The sequence below is a fragment of the Alligator sinensis genome, unplaced genomic scaffold (genome assembly GCF_000455745.1).
Source record: "Alligator sinensis unplaced genomic scaffold, ASM45574v1 scaffold2249_1, whole genome shotgun sequence".
NCBI classification, from domain to species: domain Eukaryota; kingdom Metazoa; phylum Chordata; order Crocodylia; family Alligatoridae; genus Alligator; species Alligator sinensis.
In genome coordinates this window covers 311,776-330,530 of record NW_005843105.1, presented here as the reverse complement: position 1 = coordinate 330,530, position 18,755 = coordinate 311,776, and the positions used below count along the sequence as shown (strand labels likewise).

The window sequence follows — 18,755 nt, the reverse complement described above, 5'->3', positions numbered from 1 at the left end:
CAGCTCCCCTGCCTCTGCTCCAGGGCAGGCTTCACCTCCTTCCTGGGGGGAGGAGGAGGGTGATCAGGACAGGGGAAAGGGGGGAACTCAGTCCCACTCCTGCCCAGACTTTCCAAGGCAAGTCCGCATGGGTACGGGCAGCCCTGGGGCCTCGCACCACCGGTCAGTGCCGGACCTGGGAGCAAGTGGGGGGCTGCCCCAAGAACAGCGGGACGCCTGGGTGGAGCAGAGCGGATCAGACCTCCCCAAACGGGCAAGAAACGGTCTCCTACAGCAGCAGAGGAGCTGCTCCGTCGTGACCCGGTCCCAACAGACACGGAGCACCGACTCCCACTGCCCAGCTGCTCCAACACCGGCTGCAGCCACCATCCTCCCAGCCGCTTCCCTCTTGGGCTGCTTCGTGGAGGCCAAGGCAACACAGCACAGTCCTAAAGCATGCAGAGGCCAGAGTGCATCCACGTGCATCTCTCTGCCATTGCCTCACCATCCTCGGCATGGTCGCAGACGTTGGGAAAGCAGCCTGAACTCCAGGACTGGTGCTTTTAAGCGGTCGTGAGTTTGCAAAGGAAACAAGCAGCACGGGCTCCAGCATGCGAGCGGAGAGGCTGCCAGGAGCCAGCAGGGCTCGGACTGCCGGAGAAAGGAGCAGGAGACCCAAGGGAAGACGCCAGCACTGGGAGGGGAGCGGCCAGTATGGTGCAAGCCCAAAGCTGAGGACGAAGCAAATCAATAGCAGCCACAGAAGTGCAACGCGGGAACCAAGCACACGGGGCCCCACCGTGGTTCCAGGCCGGGGCAGCTTCCCCACCCAGGTCTGGGACCGCTGAGCACGGTGCCACCATTTCCAGCTCCTGGCCATTCCTTCAGCACACACACAGCCACTCACCAGCCATGCACAGCTCTTGCACGCTGAGCTGCCCCTAGCCAGGCAGCTGCCTACCTGCCTCCCTGTGCGGGCAAAGGCTTTGCCAACGCTGCGCACACCCTTAGCTCACTCAGGTTGAAAGACAAAAGCTCTCAAAGCCAGGCAGGTGCCCAGAGACAAGCATCCCATGCCTGGCTAACAACCCACCCTGCCGCCCCCTGAAAAGGGAGGGGTCCCCCTGAGTTTTCTAGGCAGCCAGCCCCCACGGACTCCCCCTCGTGTTTGGGTGAACTTGGGGGGTCGGGTCGGAAGGGATGCATGGGCTCTAGCGCTCGAGGCTGCGCGGGTGACCACCTGGGAGGCGGCAGGCGATGCAAATCCACTGCCCCTTGCACCGACCCACCCGCAGCACCGGCTGCTTGCTGCAGGAGAGGCAACAGGAGCTAGCAGGACTGCAGCCTGGGCCTTCATGAAAAGATAAATACATCAGAGAGGGAACAGCTGGTAGGCATCTCTGCCCCTTATCACTGTCCCAGCCCAAGGAGGATAAACACACAAACAAGGCTCGCCTTTCACCTCCCCTGCGGCATTTATTCCACCCCAGCTTCCAGCTTTCTTCAGTAACACGAGACTGATGGCCCCGAAAAAGAGCCTATTGACAAGGGACAATAGTAAATTATCTGGGTCCTGGCTATTCTGTGCCTTGGATCATCTTCCAGGGCGCCCCCTCTTCCAGCCGAGCAGGCACGTGGGGAGGGGGAGGATGTCAGCACCACCTGCTTGCTCCGCGAGCTGTGCTGTGCTATACTGCAAATGCTCGGCCCATTTCTAATGCAGCCGAATATAAAGGGACCTGCTGAGGGAACATTAGACCCATAAATACTAGTGGTGTTTTTAATTTTCGGTAGCCTCACGCTGCGTCTCTGGACTCATTACATTTGGAGATGGATTAAAATGGAATTTTTATATAGTTACATTTACTCCTAAAATAGGAGAGAGAAAACACAACGTGCGACAGATGTTCCAAGGTGCAGCAGAGGAAGTACTAAGAGCTCACTTCAGAGGGATAGGTGGGCACGTTTAACCACTAAAGTGCCAGCCCCCTTTCGTTTCCTACTTTGCTGCCAGCACAGGCATCCAGGGCAGCTTAAAAGATGAACCCAGCACTGGAGCGGGCGAAGCAGAAGAGGAGCGCTCAGACCAAACTAAACCAATACCTGAGGTGCTCCTGGCCAAGGTGGTTCACAGGGACCAAAATTCAGAAGATTTGGATGGAAAATAAAGCTCTTGTTCCATTTCTGACCGGATCAAGCTTTGAGTGCGACTGTGCAGGCGTGCAGCGAGTACAGAGCGTCGACGGCCCCGCAGTCCCCAGACAATACAGCTCTACAATAAAGCACTTTTCACTAAAATGCATCTTTCTGAGTTGAAAAAAACGTGACTCTGGAGTCACTTCCCAGCCTCTCTCTCAAGCTCACAAAGTTAGTGTGTGATCACTGGGAGGCGTCAACCGGTGACTCAGCTGCAAACTTTGCCGGTCCATTAATTCCTTTTCGTTTTAAAATCAGTTTTCCCCCTAAGCCATGTCTGCAGGTCCTGGATCACCTGCCAGACAGGAGCAGGGAAGATGTTGGAGACCCCGACCGGCTCGGGGGCCCTCACCACAGCCATCACGACAAGCCTACAGTTGCACGCCTTCCCGCTGGGATGGAGCTGGCCCACAGGAGCCCATCACACCAGCCAGACCTCTTCCCATCTCATCCCTCGGCTGCCCAGAGCAACAGGATGCAACACAACAAGGGGTGATGGGCGCACACACGCTGAAGACGCTCTCCCTTTAGTCAAACCAGCATTTGGAGAGGCCGTCACCCCAGCCAAGAGCAAGAGCAGGAAGCCTCTGCCTTCAATCAAAAGCACAATACGGTAGAGTCTGGGCCGAAGCCTGGGACCCAGAGGGCTACGCCTGAGCTATCTGAACATCCCTGTGACCCCCGGCCCTCTGAGCACCGCCCCCCCCCCACCTTCAAACGCACCTACTGATTTTGGACGCCCACTGTAACACGGGGGGGAGGGAAGCTCATGGCTGCAGACAAGGGGGAAAGCAACCGCTGACAAAGACGTGCCTTCCCGGGAGTCTCCGATGGGCTCCCAAAGGCTCTGGCAACTTGGAAAGCTCTGCCATAAACACACACATCAGTAGGGCCGTGATGTATTTGACCCACTTTAGCATGAATATCTGCACACGCCGGGTTTGCAGTTGCTATGGCTGTTTAAATTAAGTTCCATTTGGTGCAGTACTTATCGCAAAGACAATGCGCTGCTATTGAAATTGAAATTTCTATGCCGTGATAACTAGAGCACAGCAACTCAAAAGCAGCTTCTGTGGCTTCGGCAGAGACTTTGGGCCAAGTAAAAATGAGGGTGACGATCCATCTGAAAGTAAATGAATCCAAGACCTGAATTTGGTTTCCTGGACTCCTCCGTATTCTCCCATCTGGAGCCGGCTCTTCTTTTTCTTTTTTTAAAGCAACCTACTGAGGTGGGTCTCAAAGCGGCTCTGTCGCAGGAGTTCCTCCCCCTCTTCCTACAGGAGAAAGGAGAAAGACCTTGGCAGCACTCCCCTCAGCTGCAATTCAAATAAATAAGTACGGATCCAGATTCATTGACAGCAACAGAGTCCAAAATCACAGCCTTGGCATGAACGCAATCTCACGCCCAGCCCACCGCTCGGGGAGCACGGGAGCGCTATTCGGAGTAAACGCTACTCCGCGAGCGGTGCTGCATGTTTGCTACAAGGCTGAAGACTAAAGGCAAGATTGATTTTGATGTGAGCACCAGCAAAGCAAATGGGTTTTTGAAAACCCTGTAATTTCTCTGCAACCCTTGACTTCACTAAACACACATTTTTAGACGACAGCACAGTTAGGTAGGCATTAAACAAAAAATGAGGTAGGCTAATGATGATTTATGTGCAGGATAACCTTCTATAAAGAATTTATCTTTGATTTCAAGGTAAGTTACAGCATTGCCAAGTTAAGCAAATAACGCAGCTCCCTACCAAAAAGCAGGAGCCATTGCAGAGGTGCGATACAGATATAAAGCAGTTGTCTGCAATTGCTTTAAAATCTCTTCTGAAATGCACCCAGTGGGTGCTCCTGGAAAGAGATGCTTGTCAAGACCGAGATGGAAAGCACCAGGCAGAGGCACCCATCGCAAAGGGAACAGTTTGTGCTGTTAAGATGAACAGTAATAAAAAAGCAGCTTGCTGTGAAACACGCATCTCCAGCCTCCCGCTCTGCCCACTGCATCCGATTAAAATGGTTCGCGATGTCCATAAAAGGCAAGCTTCAAACCCAAACCGGCGTGTGAAGGGGCGCCGTCTCCCAAAGCAAAACTCCTTGCAAACACCCACGGCACCACGCGGCCTGTGCCCTTCTCCCACCACGTCGCTCCCCATCAAACCCACCTGCCTGGCGCTGCCCTGGGACCGCTGTGCTCCAGCAGCATCGTGACCCCAGGGCCTGGCACAGGTGAGCACGCGGACCACGAGCATCCGCACCAGCAGCTCGCCTCCGAGGGCGATGGCTCTGTCCCACCCCAAGGCCCTGCTGGGTTGTGAGCTCAGAGCCCAGCCTGAGCCTGCACGGGGAGAGCCTCAACGGGTCCATCCAAAACCCCAGACCCAAAATCATCACGCGTCAGGTTTGGCAGGAATAAAACTGCTTTCCAATGGGGGGGAATAAAAACAGCGGGAAAGGCAGAGGCTTCCTAAGACAGCCTCCATGGGACTGGGGGCAGGGAAAAGGTTTTTGTTGTAAAGGTTTTGATGGGCAGTCTTGGGGGAGTTGGGACTTCGCTGCCGGCTGGCTCATGGAGTCCGAGCGCCCCGGGCACACGAGCCTGGCACCAGCCCTGGGCATTGGGACACGGGCACAAACGGATACTGTCACGACGTGCAAGGCAGGTGCCCACCCACGGCCTCTGTCAGCTGCTTGAAAACAAGCCATCTTTCCCCAGGTCTCTTCTCCCCAGAGGATGGGGACGGGCGAGCCAGGCAGGGACAGACCTGGGGTCCGTTCGACATGCAGGTCACAACGCAGATCTAGAGGCAGAACAAGGCTTCGAGGTTTGGGGGTCGGCTTGGGTTCATTTTAACGCTAGCACCAAGCGCAGGGATAGCAGCGGACGCCCCCTCGCCAGCCCTGCAGGAACTGGGACAATCACAGGCTCAGAGAGGTCAAGGCAAGACCCCGCTCGTAGCTGCGCAAGCCGTTGTCTCTCTAACACCAGAGCAAATAAAAATGAGCTCCGGGCAAATGCTGTATTTGTAATCCAACGGCAAATATGTTTGCTTGTGTTGACTCTGTGCAGGAACACAATTTATATGTTCTGTCTTTAGGGTAATTATTGCTTTAGAACGTTAAAATTGTTCCACTCTAATTAGATCATCCTATTCAAAACCCACCGCAACCGCGGCTGCAAGAACCAGCCTGGGTTGCAACCGAGCCAGCGCCAGGGTGAGGAGGCTGCAAACTTTGCAGGGAAGAACCTACCCGGACTCTTCAGCGGAGCAGCCCCGAGGGCAGAACTGCTCCACGGACCCAAAGAGCCGGCAAAGCAGGGCTGGCAGAGGGTATCGCCGCTCTGCCACCGGACCCTGCACCAGGCCCGCTCTCCTGTGCACGTCCTGGCCCAGGCCCTGCGAAGATGCACAGCTGAGCAATAGAGATGCTCACCACATTTCCGCCCCCAGCATCCACCCTCTTCCAGCCCTGCCCTTCTCCCGGGCACCGAGAAGGCTGACCCCACCTCTCACATCATAGGCTGGGTCTTTGCTGGTGGCTGGGGAGTATTTCACTGAAAGGAGGTTTCTCTTAAAGGCTCTTCTAGGCTCCATCCTGCTAGTGAGGCCCTGAACGTTGCAGTGCCAACGAGCATTTGCAGGGGAATCTGGAAGGCAGGCCGGTGCTGCAAGGAGCGGGTTGCAGCAGGGGATCTGCTGAGGACCTCAGCTGCATCAGGCCTCTGAGCGCCCATTGGCAGCCCAGTCAGGACCTAGACCGCTGCCACACCAGGCTGCAGCCCCCCTCTCCATCACAAACACGGCACCATAAGACAAGCGGGCAGACGGGAGCTCAGCTGCGGGGCAAATCCCAGCCTGCCAGCGCCAGCCCCAGCTCCCAGGAAGAGGCACCCGATAACGCAGAAGTGAGAAGCCCCAACCAGCCTCCCTGGGAAAGTGCAATTCGCTTGAATGTTTACAAAAAGCAGCTAAGGAAATGGTGGGAAAGAACCCAAACAGTTGGTGCGGAAGCCATTGTCCATATGGCAGCGCTGCGCGGGGCAGGCGCGGTTCGGGGGGAGCTGCACTGTGCACGGGGCGCCGCGCCGCTGTTACAGGCATTACGACCCACCAGGCAGCGTTTACAGGAAGCATCGCAGGGATTCATGCGCTGGTGCACAGCAGCCGTGCCAGGCAGCAGAAAGCCTGGGCAGGAAACACAAGTGCAACAGAGCTTTACTCCGTCGGGTTGTCAACGGTGCAGATCTCAGCTCACTTGAACTAGCCGTTTGCCACCGAAATCAATGCCCGTTCACACCAGCTGGGATCCCAGCAGTGTTGACCGGTCTCCCTAGGTCCTGTCTGCACGAAAGGAGCTCCCTCGCGCCAACGTACTTCCGCAGGTGCCACTCTCCAGCGCACGCCAGCCGCCTGCACTGAAGCAGGGCAACACCAATGTGGCATCGAGCAGGAGATGCCTACAGTGAGGGGCACCACCTCCGACACGCATCCCCGGTTCCGCGCAGTCGGCCCCGTAGGGCATCTCTTCAAACACCACGAGGCAGGCGGCAAGATCTTTGACTGTGCTGACAGCAGTCTGAGAAACGCTGGGAATTTGCATGGTTTTTCTAACCAACAAAGCCCTTCTGGGCAAACACGCTTCGGGGTGGACCGGCTCCGGCGCTCACTCCAGCACAGCTCAGGACCCTCGCACTGAACTTGCATGCAGGAGGAGAGAGCCTTATTTTGGCAGTCAGGACACAAACAGCACCTGCCATCCCCAAGATGTTGTGACAGCACCTCGGAGCTCAGGGCGCCATCGCAAAAGTGCCAAGTACTGAAGTATCACAGGGGTGTAGGCTGTAGCCGTGTTGGTCTAAGGACAGAGGCAGATGAGGTTCTTTGGGTGAATCTGATATGTTTTATTAGACCAACTAAATAGTTGGAGAACAATTTTTAAGCAAGCTTTTTTACTTTTCATTCCATCCAGGAAGTGCACACACCAACTGCTGAAGCTTTCTTAGCCTGACGAAGGGTTTTTTAACCGAAAGCTTGCTTAAAAATTGTTCTCCAACTATTTAGTTGGTCTAATAAAACATATCAGATTCACCCAAAGAACCTTGTCTGCCTAAGTACTGAAGTGGAGGGTTAGCAGCTGCATCCCACCCTGCCGCCTGCAACAGGCACCATGCCCGCAGCACGCACCCCCTGCCAGCCTCCCTCCGCATGTTCTCGTGCCTGCTGGCCAAGGGGCACGCGTGCTGCACCCGAGAGCCACACACTAGGCCTTGGGCCCTGCTGCGATCCGCATGGTGCCTCCTCGCTGCAACCCCAGTGCAGGACATTCCCCCTCGTGGAAGCCTCCAACAAAGTGGCTGCAGCCTGCCCGTGCTGGCGCGGGCTCAGGGGGGCTGAGCACTGCAGCTGAAGGGCTGCTGTGCCTCCCCGTGACACTACCGCCCTGCACTGCCAGCCCCAACTGACCCGTAGCCCAATGCAGCGCATGGACCGGAGGCAAAATCCCACAAGTCTTTCTGGATCCCTCAGGGGCAGTATCAATGGCTGCCCTGTGAGCTCACCCACACGGGGCGGGCGGTCAGCCCTGCCATCGATGCGGCACTGCGGAGAGCACTCAGAGGTCTCCCCAGGACCCAGCGGGGCCACGCCGACCGCTCCCCTGTCAAGGGACCATCTTCTCCTTAATGCCCCACCATGATCCAAGGGCAGCTGCGGGCAACCTCCTGCGGGCACTGTCTGCACCAGGTGGCCATGGTCTGGGCATGGGAGAGTTTGGGTCCTAAGTTCCCAACCAGCCAGTGCCATTGAGACTGGAGCTGGGGTTTTTGGTGCAGACTAGGAGCCACGTGCTCGGGGTCACCTGGGGCTCGGCCCTGCTGCCCAGAGCCCACATTCCTGCGGGAGGCTGCCCCGTCCACCCATGGGGCTCCCTGCAAAGAGCCACACTGGGGAGGGGGTGCAATGTGCCCAGGCCCAAGGTTGCCAGGACAAGGCTTCAGCTGGGGAGGGACTCTCATGAGCTGACCCCAGCGCACGCACACACCCTCCCCCCGGATCAGTCACAGCCCACGGCCCAGGACTGGCCGCAGCAAGTCGTGTGCAACAGCCCAGGCACCACTGCCCAGACTCGGGAGCTGGCAAAGCCGGAAGCACGTGGGAGCAGCCATGAAGCAGACCTGCGTTACCACAACTCCATCCCACGCCCCTACAAGGCCCAGAGCTCACGGGCCCGGCCCAGCACACAAGACAGCAACCAGGGAACGACCAGGCGCACGCGTGAGCACGGTGTAAAACACGGCTCCCTGCCAACATCGATCCACCCCAGAGACTCCGCTCTGAACCAATGCCACCAACAAAGCCCCTTGCCCTTGGGGAGAGCACACAGGAAAGAAATCCCAAACGCTCTGCCGAGAGAAGTGTCTGCGCGCGGGCCTTGGCCAGGAACACGAGGGCTCCCCCGCCGTCTCCTCTCTTACCTGGGATGATAGAAACGGTGTCTTTCTCCCAGGACACAACACTAACATATTCCTGCACTGAAGAAGGGATGAGGCACTTGAAAACAGCCACATTTCCACGCATCGACCTTTGATCCTCCACCCGGACGGTGTAAGGCTCCCTGAAAACTGCGGAGAGAAAAGCAGAGAGTCAGGGAGAGCCGCGCACCAGCCCCCGCGGTGCAGGTGGGATGTTCAACACGGGCTCCGGAAAAGCACAGTGCCATTTGAGGCTCTGGTTTTAATGAGTGCAGGTGTAGCATGAGTCAAATGAGGGCGTGGAGGGGTGCTTGCATGTGTCCCGGGACTCGCAGCACCTTTTCCTTGTGCACAGGGGAGCAGCGCAGCTGGTCTTCCTGAAGCCACGGGACAATGGCAAGAGGCCCCCTCACACCACGCCTTGCACCCACACTCGGCCAGCGCAGGGCAGGGAACACCTGGCAGCCAGCCAGAGCACACGTGGAGGGGCAGCACCGCCTCATCACAGCCAGGGTCTGTGGGGCCAGCGAGGCACGCTGCACTGCCCTGGGCGAAGAAGGCAGTCTCTGCAAAGCCTGCGCCAAGCCCAAGGGAGAGCAGTGGTGCTGCAGCAGGGTCCCACGCTCCAGCCAGTCTCTCCAAGGGCTTCTAGATAAGGCTGACTGGGAGCCTCGCAGGGCCATGACTGCAAGCTGCTTGCGGGATGGAGCCCACCCTGCCCAGTGGGGACAGTCACGACGCCAGGTCAGGGCCAAGGGTGCTCAGCAGGTCTCGGGAGACAAGCAGCTCAGCAGGCCGAGCCTCCGAGGAGGGAGTGCCTGCACGTGGGACCGCAGCTGCCCCTGCCAGGAGCCGGCAGCGTGGTGCAGCAGCCAAGGGCTGGATGTGGAGCTCGGAGCAGGCCCCTGGCATGGAGAGGGCAGAGCATGGAGCTCCCAGCAGGTCCAGGCAGGGCCCGAGCAGCCACCCTTCTCCTGCCACAGGAGACAGGGCCACGATGCGCACAGCACCACGAGCCTCCCAGGCCCGCTCCACGCAGCGCCGAGGAGGCAGAAGCCCAATGAATCTGCCACTGCAGCCATCAGCGGTACGGGGCCTGCTGCTGCTGGAAGGGCCCTGCACAGACACAGACACCACCAGCGTCTAAAGAGGAGGCGAGGACAAACCACGCGTGTCCGTGTGCCCCCACCCCAGGGGACACGGGTGTTGCTCTCACCCCCATGGAAAAGAGGGCATTGCTTGGCTGCCTGCCATGGCCCCAAAGCCACAAGGGAGCACTGGGCTGGGACCCAGGAGCTTCAGGTGCTAACCCTGGCTCTGCCACTGGCCTCTAGATGACCTTGGCCATGTTGCTTCGCCTCTCTGCTGCCTCAGGATGGGGACAACAAAAGGGTCCTGCTTTAGGGACGGTGCACGGGAAGACGCCTACAAGGACTCGGCACGGCTCAGACAACAGCCGGACCGGAGCCTGCGGGAGGGGGGCCCCCCCCAGACAGGCCCTGGCAAGCAGCAACTCCAGCAGCCTGGCCCCCCAGCAAGTTCGCCCCCCAGCTTTAATTTATAGCTCTCCTGATAATGCTGGTAAATAATTCACTCGGGGGAGGGGGGAATCATGCCCATTATAATGAACTAAAATGAAAGCACCCTTCAGTCACTGCCGCTGGCTCCCTGCACTAGCCCTGCTCTTAATAGGTCACCTAATGAAGCCATAAGCAGGCTATCAGCTCTCCCCTGCCGGGTCAATAATTTACTACAACGGCTCTGGCCCCCAGCACTCGCCTGCGCCTCCTGCGCTGTCCCTGGCCCAGCGGGGCGAGGGCTTGTCCTGCGCCTGCAAGGACCCGCCGGGGGCTGGGGGGTTCCCCGCAGGGCAGTCTGCTGGGGGTCTGGACATTGCCACCCAAGCGATTACAGCAACTAGCCTGTGGCACGAACAGCAAGTCCGGGGAAGCAGATCACGGCCGCTGCTTCAAGGCTGAACCTGCCCAGAAATCCCGAACCTCCCTGCACCCACCTCTGTAACCGGGGGCCCTGGGCATTGCTGGGAGCAGAGCGCTGGGCTAGCCGGGCTCAGTGTGACGGGCGAGCCCCTTTCCCTGCCCTAGCAGCATCTTTACCGAGGTCCTGCAGGACAGGTGCCCTGTAAAGGAGCCAGCTATGGTCCACGGGGGCGCTGGGTCTTCAGACAGCAGCCCTGGCCCTGCGGTCAGCTGGCGATGGGTGCGACACGCAGGTCCGTGTCTTTAGGGGACAATCCACGAGCTGACCAGACAGGAACCCTCCCCGTGGCATTCACTGGCCCACACCATACAGTACCTGGAAGCAAAGCGGCATCGTGGCCCATGGCAGCAGCGCGACCACGACTTGCAGCGCCCCCTCCGCCGAGTGCTCCGGGAGCCTTGCCCCATCCGGCACTCAGCCGCAAGCACCCGAGAGCATCCGTGCCCCTGGGCGAAACGGGCAGTCCGCAGCATTAGCTTACCGTGCCAGCCACGCCAGGCAAACACTGCCCCAGAACGACCCGGTGCGGCCCCGACCAGGTTAATTATCTCTGCCGTGAGGGAGGGCAGAGAACCCCAGTGCCACCGCCGCACTCGCAGAGGAGCCCTACCTGCTTTAACGCGGATATTTGGACTCCTGATTTTGCCCGCCGAGTTCTCCGCGGTGCAGAAATAGTCGTTGTCATGGATAAAGCTATTGAAGGCTGATGGCGAGAAGGGGTAGAGCTGCAGAGTCCCGTTGGCGTGGACATGCCGGATGTGCGGGACATCGTAGATGTCGTCCCCTGTGGCGAGGTACCAGCGGAGGACGGCGCTGGGGGACCCTGCGGCCGGGCAGGGGATCACCACCCCCACCGTGCTGGAGAAGGTAACCTGCTGCAGAGAGTCGTTCACAAAGTAGAGGCTGGTTCCAACATCGTCGGCGCGTGCTGCGGAGAGAGCAGAGCCGACGGCAGCGGGTCAGTGCCAGCGTCAGGGGTGCCCTCGCCCCCCGAGCGACCGCCCCCGCGCCCCCCGCACATCTGCTTCGCAGCGAGACTTCGGGGAAAAGCAGCACGTGCCGCGGAAACGCGACGGCCGCCCACACAGCAGGGCTCCGCTGTCCTCAGCTACATAATCCCATCCGCTCCCAGGGCCGGACCCCCAGAACTAGCCGCGTGCCCAGGGCGGCCTTCGTCTGGGCTCCCTGCAAGTCAGCAAGCGCCCAGGCCGGACGGCACGGACGGCCAGACCGGACCCTGCAGCCTCCTTGGGGAGCGTGGCCATGTGTGGCCTGCGTGGCCGCCCTGCATCGCCCTGCCCAGCCTTCATCCTTGCCCCGGCACTGGTCCCAGCAGGGTGCCCTCGGGCTCCGAGCTGCGCCTGAGGCCTGGCTACACTACGGGGGAGGCGGGAGCCGAGGGGACAGCAGGCCTGAGCACGAGCTGGCCGCCCACTTCCCGAGCAGATTAGCCGGGGGCGGCGGGCTCTCCCCAGCCAGCACACAGGCAGGCCTGGGGACCTCTCGGTGATGGCCGGCTCTGCCTGCAGGGCTGAGGGCCGAGCCCGCGATGGAGGCACCTGCCCAGCGGTGCCCGGGTGAGGCCAAGCGCGGGGACAAGGACCCCGAAGCGGTGCGTGAACGGCACAGAGCGCGGCGGTGCCCGGCCCTGCGCGTCCTGGACGGCGCCGACACTACCAGGCCCTCCTCCTGCCCCCCGTCCTCCTCCCCACTGCAGGACCCCCCGGCCTCGCTTCTCCCCCAGACCTGGACGGGGCGGGCAGGGGGCAAGTTTGCCATGAAGACGGATATGGCGCCAAGCTGCTCAACTCCCATTTCCCTTTTTAGCTGCACTACTTTCAAGTAGGCGGAAGGGCACAACACGAAGCAGAGTCAGGGTATTAATAGCTCTGGCAGGGATCGCGCCGGGCCCGCTGCTTGTGCTCGAGCAGAGCCAGCGAGCAAATCACTACCGCCTCGCGGGCTGGAAACGAGTCAAAGGGGACCCTCCGCGACCTCAATTTCTGTAACTTTGTGGGGTGGGGAGAGGGTCTCATCTGTACTAATGGTCTTAGCCGAGCTCTCAGCTGCCCCTTTGGGGAGAAGGCATCACGGCTGCTCGTTTGAGAGGAGGTGATTACCGCGTTATTGGCCACAGCCATTCCCATCACATCATAAAGCAGCGATGAGGCCATTAACACCTGCCTCCATGGAAAACTATTTGTGTTTTCATCAGGATGAGCACCGAGACGGGTGCGCCTCACTGCGCTTCGGCACCATGCCGCCAGCTGGCTCCAGGCTCCCTGGGACCGGCACCCGAAACATTTACATGCTTCGCGGAGCAGGATTGCTGGTCGGGGCGGGTCCCGCTCTGCGCTGGGGCAGCCGAGAGGCACTTCCAGGAAACCTGGGCAGAGCAACACCGGTTTGCTGAGAGCCGGGTGCCAGACCAGTCTGCGAGCTAAATGCACCCGTTTTAGAGATGGGCAAACTGACGCACTGCACAGAAACAAAACTGCCCTGGTGTCTCAGTATATCCAAAGAAAACCTGAGAACAGAAGAGCCCAGGAGTCCCGGCACCACAATACTCTCTCTCGGGGAGCTTCTGCTCTAGCCCTTGGACAATTCCCCCCTATTTGATCTTTACACAGCTGGAAATATAGTCCAATTCCTCTTCCCTGGCACCCACTAAATCAGAAGCAAGACAGCCTACTTCTTGTTCCTCTCCGTGCTTTGAGCAGGGATACGAGCCAGGATGACAAAGCTGCCACTCAACCCCCCCCAGCGCTCTCCTGTCCAAAGTCAAGGACACTGCGAGCAGGGAGATTTCACTGATGAATTGACTGGGAAAGCCCAGCAAAATGTCACTGGAAATGAAACTAAGGATTTATAGGTAAAGAAAAGTAGCTCCATATTTCCCCAATCCCTGGTGTCTTTGCAGCCGCGTGAGCTCACGCGGAGATAGACTGGGACAGGCCGGGCCCTTTGAATGCATTTGTCACGCCGGGCTGACAAGCGCCAGGAGAATTATGAACGGCGGAGGTGCAGGGCCGGCCACGGGGTCCCAGTCCGGCACGAGCACTCAACTGGGAAGGCCCCGCAGCAAGACGGGGCCCCACGGCCACGAACAACCGTGTTGCGACACCTTCCGCCCATTTTGTCTCCGTGAATCAGCATTTCTGATGATCATCGTGGCGCGGCGTCTCCCCAGCCAGAAGAGAGCAGAGCACGTCTTTACAATGAGGTTCAGGAAAACAAAGGGAGGAGGCAGCGCCGGGTTGCTAACGACGACATTCTGCATAGGAAGCCGCTCGCACCACGGACCTGGGCTCCTCCACATTTAAAGGTGCCACACGCACAAAATCCAGCACCGGTCCCTGGCAAAGGGGGTACTGCGCCCGGCCCGCACGGGCCTGGAGCCACGGACGCTGCAAAACCCCGTCCCGGGACATGGTCTTTCCCCCACTTCCTTCATCCCCACCCCAGTGCCACCACCCGGGCCTTGAGATGGCGGCCAGGAATTTCTCCATGCCCGACCCCTCGCACGTGCTTCACGGCGGGTAGGCAGAAACAAGAGGCCACGTCTCCCTGCGCTGGTGGGAGGCGCAGCTCGCAGGACAAGCGACCTGCCAGGAGATGCAACGATCACATAGCAGCCCCAGCCTGCCAGGGAGCAGCTTTCTCCCCAGACATCCCCCGTGCACAATTAGATGCACAGAAGGGTGGGGGCGGGGGGAAAGAATGGAAAAATACTTCATAAGTAAAGAGGGAAATTCAGATTACCACTAAAGCTTTTTTAGGTCAAAGGGGGAAATGGATTTTTAATAGAAAATGGAAGTTATGGGATTGGCAATAGTTATGTGACAGACGCAGAGAGTTAAATCCATATAATCTCCTTTGCCATTTAACATTGAACACCATCCTAATTCCATGTTTCATAAAACTGCCTCCAAATCACAGGGAGAGATTAAAAATTTAGAACCAGCACTGCAATATTTTTAAACCAGAAATCGCTGCCAGCATCTGGACACATGTGCTGACCCTAACCTAAATACCGAGGGCATTAATTTATACAGCCCTCGCAGGTTGGGTGGGCATAGTGCACACGCAAAGGTTTCCTACTGGCAGGCGATAAGTCACTGGCAGGAACGTGGGACCGAGTGATGGAGACCAAAGGCTGATGGATGAGGGCTGCGCAGAAGGACCGCGATGCGGATGGACAGTGCCTGGCCGGCCCCGAGGAGCACGTATTTGAGTGATCTCAGTGCAATCTTCTTAAATCGCAGTAAATTACAGCCTAGAGGTATTGAAATATTAATACTTCCATCTCAGCTGGGAGAAGCGAGTCATTTTGTTATCATCCCTTTGCAGTATTTACTAGTCTTGTTCACTGGACTTTCCAAACTGTAATAGCTTCAGAAGCAGCGCCAGCCTCTGCCCCACAGAGGGACGTGCTAGACGGAAAGCACTCATTTACTCTAACGAGAGGCCACGGCAGAGCAGCTGTAAATCGAGCCTGCGGCCCATCGCCGAGCCACATCTCTCAGGAAGAGGCAGCTGAGATTTAGGCTCAAGTCCTGCACGGAGAAGCTGCGCAAGCTGAAATGCTCAGCCTGTGCATGCAATCAAAGACAGCTCGCGGAGACGACAACCCGCAGAGGCTGCCTCCTCCCCATCCTTCACCTTGGCCTGAGCTCCGGCGGGAGGGGACCGCTCCTACCGAACGGGCTCAGGATCTGCGCCTGCGGGGCAGCGATCCGTTTGTGCCCACACAGAGAGGCATCCCCCGCTTTGAACTGCGGCTGGAATCGAGCAGGACAGCCGCTACCCCGGGCCCCTCCGGCACGCTGGTGATGCCAAAGAAGTCCTGTCGTGCCTGGATGGAATGACCTGCATCCCAAGCCCTCGGCTTCAGGGCAATTTTACTAACTTTCCTCCTCATGAAGAGGGTGACCTTGGAGCTGGCCGAGTGAGGACATGACATCCCCTGGTACCTGGACGCTCGTGGAAGGGACAAGGAGATAAGCAGCAGAGAAGTGACAGCAGATGCGTGGTGCCAGCACTGCCACCTTTAACGCACCCGGGCAAACAGTTGTTCGCAGGGCACGTGAGGGGCATGCGCAGTCCGTTAAAACAAGCAGCCTTAATCACTCGGGAGGTCAGCTCACAAGAGGCATTTTCCATGTCAAAGAAGGAAAGCCAGAATGCCTGATAAGCAACCCCAGACCCATGGCACAAGGATGGGCCCAGTGTGGGACGGGGTTCAGTATTTCTCTGCAACCCACAGAGAAACGTGGCTTTCACCACCTGCCACAGTGGGCCTAGGACATCAGCTCGTCGCCGATGCACACATCCAGGGAGCTTGCCGAGGCACGGGGCACTTTGCAGACCGAAGCTCGTGTACAAAGCGCATGCTTTCTCCACCTCTGCAGTGCAGCCACCTCTGGAAAGGAAGCACAGCAGCACGTAGCAGCCTCAAAGGAGAGTTTAGGACAGGAAGTGACAGAGGACAGAGTCCAGGGCTCGATGGCTACAGTGCAAAGACTCCAAACGCCCTTAGCTTCAGCGCTCCTGAGCTTCAACGGGAGCACGTGAAAATGAACAGCGACGAGAGGTCAGGAGTGACCCCCGGCCCACGCCGAGGGCATGCATTCTCCTGGAAGGACAGACACCACTCCCGATGGCATCTTCATCCAAGCAGGCTCTGGGCTGGCCTGCGCAGCGTGTAGGATTTAGAGCCAGGGGCACAGCCCCACGCGGCAGTGCTGGGAGCAGAGCAGCCAACGCCGAGCGCACAAGCAGAGGCGCTGACAAGGCACCGTCTCTGCCACCTCTGCCGCAGGGGCCAGTAGCACACGCTGCAACCAGGCAGGCGCACGCCTGCGTTGCGCCAGAAGGAACGGAGCGCAGCACCCACTGCAAGGGAGAGAAGGGCATGCTGAGCTCCGTGGGGCACTGCAAATGGCATCCCCTGCTTCTCCCCTGCACGGAGATGCTGCCGGGGGCAGAGGAAAGCGAGATGAATGGATCACGCCCGGCTAGCCTCCTCCGCCTGCCACCTCCGGAGACCTGATTTCCAGTCCTGCTTACGTCACGTACACAGTCAGTCTGGCAAGTTTCACCCGAGTCTCGGCTGGACACTTGGCATCATCTCTGAGCCAACACACATTTCAGGGCCATGCCAAGTCTCTCATCGAGGGAGGCCCAGGACTGAACCAACCAGAAGCAGAGCGAGGCAGGCGAGGGAGAGGATTCAGCGGAGGTGCGCGCACGCCAGCTGCTAGGCTTTGTCCTAAGCCGTCAGCCCATGACTTTCATGAGCCCGCAGCCTGCGCGCTCGGTAGAAGAGCGGCGAGCAGAATTCCCCGCGCACGGCCGCAAGTTGGACGAAGTAAAACAAATCAATCAATAACACGGACAGACAAAGGAAAGAACTGAAACAGCTGATTTCATCCCTTCCCCACCTAGTTGTGATGAGCGTCCCCTCCCCCTTGTGTTCCTTACGGAGCAGAAATTAAACGGGCCTTTCAATGCAATTCCTGGCCTGGGCAGCAGACACTGGTGCACATCTGGGATCTGGCTTTCTAGAGAGGGCTTGCAGCCAGGCAGCAAAGGGTGTTTGCAGGTGATGGGTCTCACGCCCTCGGAGGGAAAATTCTTTCAAAAACGAATAAATAAAAACAGGTTCTTGGAACCAGAGTCCGAGGTGCATAAAAATACTGGCCCTGAACTCCCCCGTGTCAAGCCCCTGGTGAAGAGCGAGTGCTTTCCTACTGCACCAACACGTTTGGGCTTCATTGCCTCCTAGCAAGGGGCACTTATTGGCAGGCGGTGTATTTGGGTGCGTGCAAGATTTCGCCGTAAGCCGTGCACATCTCAAAACTCACATGCTGCCATGTCAGGAGAATTCTTGCCACAAAGAGACGCCTCCAATGTTATCCTCACGCTGAGCTCGTCAGCTGTTTTGAATGAGGACAGCGCATCCATCTCTGAACCTCAGTGCCACGCGGGCAGAAATGAGGGCACCACGGCAGAAACGCATGGCACATTGGGGGCGCCCAAAGCAAGACTAGCAGATCCCCCATCCCTAGCCCCCTTCTCTATCTAGCATCGGGGCGAGGACGGAGCCCATCCGCACCGGGCAAACACCACAAGAAGCAATTGCTATTCCTCCCCGGAGGAAACAAGCACCAGAAAATATTAGGCTTGTGCGTATTGATTTCTTCGTTTAAAGGCATGTGCAGCTTTACCCCCCGGCTGGTGCAGACCGAGGGCTCTGGACACCTTGCCATCACAGCCCCTAGCATTGTAAAATTTCGGCAGCCCCCGCGATAAATAAGGACGCTGGGCACTTCCTCTATGGATTTAATGAGGACTCCACATTGCCTTGCCAAGATAAATGAGCGCTGTACCATGCCGGGGGGCGAGGGGGGTGGAGAAATTAAAAAAATGGAAGCTGCATCCTTCGCTGCTTTTAATACTTGAACATAATGGAACAAAGCGCCGGCGAGAGCCAGCAGGCAAAGGGCTCCGGCTCCGGCCTTCGGGGGGTGATTTCCAGAATATCTGGATTTTGACTCGTTTGCTGCTCGCCTACAGCCTCCCATGTGCATCTCGTCCCCTTCATTGTCATGGCTGCTGCCAGCCACCGACCCCCTTTCTGCCGAGCTCCCGTTCCCGTGCCTTTGCCACCCACCCGCTCGTGTGTCTTTTACCCGCCCCAAGCCCCAGCCGGGCGCGGGGCTCCTGGACGCCGGCGGTCCCGGGTTTGCTTTCTGCTCCCGCCCCAGCCCTGGCTCTGTTAGCCGGCCGTGCTTGCACGCCCAGCAATACCAAGCATCCGAGAGGTTTGTCGTGCACGAAGCCGTTCAGCTCCTCGATGCTATCGTTATAATGAAACTTGCTCCCTATCCCTGTGCCCGCTCTGGAAGCGCCGGCTGCCGCACGTCGCAGCGCGGGCTGTCGAGGTCCGGACTAGCCCGGGATTGCCGAGGACGGGGGAGCGGCAGCGCCGTCCAACAAGCGCGGCGGGAGCGGGCTCGCCCGGGGCGGTCGCGGACGCGGACACGTACACGTACCTCCGTGCAACGAGTAGAGCAGGAGAAAAGTTACCAGCCACATGCCATACAGAGCCGCC

General features: G+C 58.6%; 1 protein-coding gene across 1 annotated transcript in view; it reads right to left on the bottom strand.

Moving 5' to 3' along the window:
* Positions 1–2,933: 2,933 nt before the first annotated feature.
* Positions 2,934–18,755, bottom strand: part of DSCAML1 (DS cell adhesion molecule like 1) — an 18,536-nt gene continuing 2,714 nt past the window's right edge. The window contains exons 2-4 of the mRNA XM_006037373.1: positions 11,250–11,567; positions 8,642–8,788; positions 2,934–3,449 (exon numbers count right to left, since the gene is read on the bottom strand). Coding sequence (XP_006037435.1) covers positions 3,412–3,449; positions 8,642–8,788; positions 11,250–11,567 — 503 coding nt within the window. The 3' untranslated portion in view covers positions 2,934–3,411. The remainder of the gene's footprint in view (positions 3,450–8,641; positions 8,789–11,249; positions 11,568–18,755) is intronic.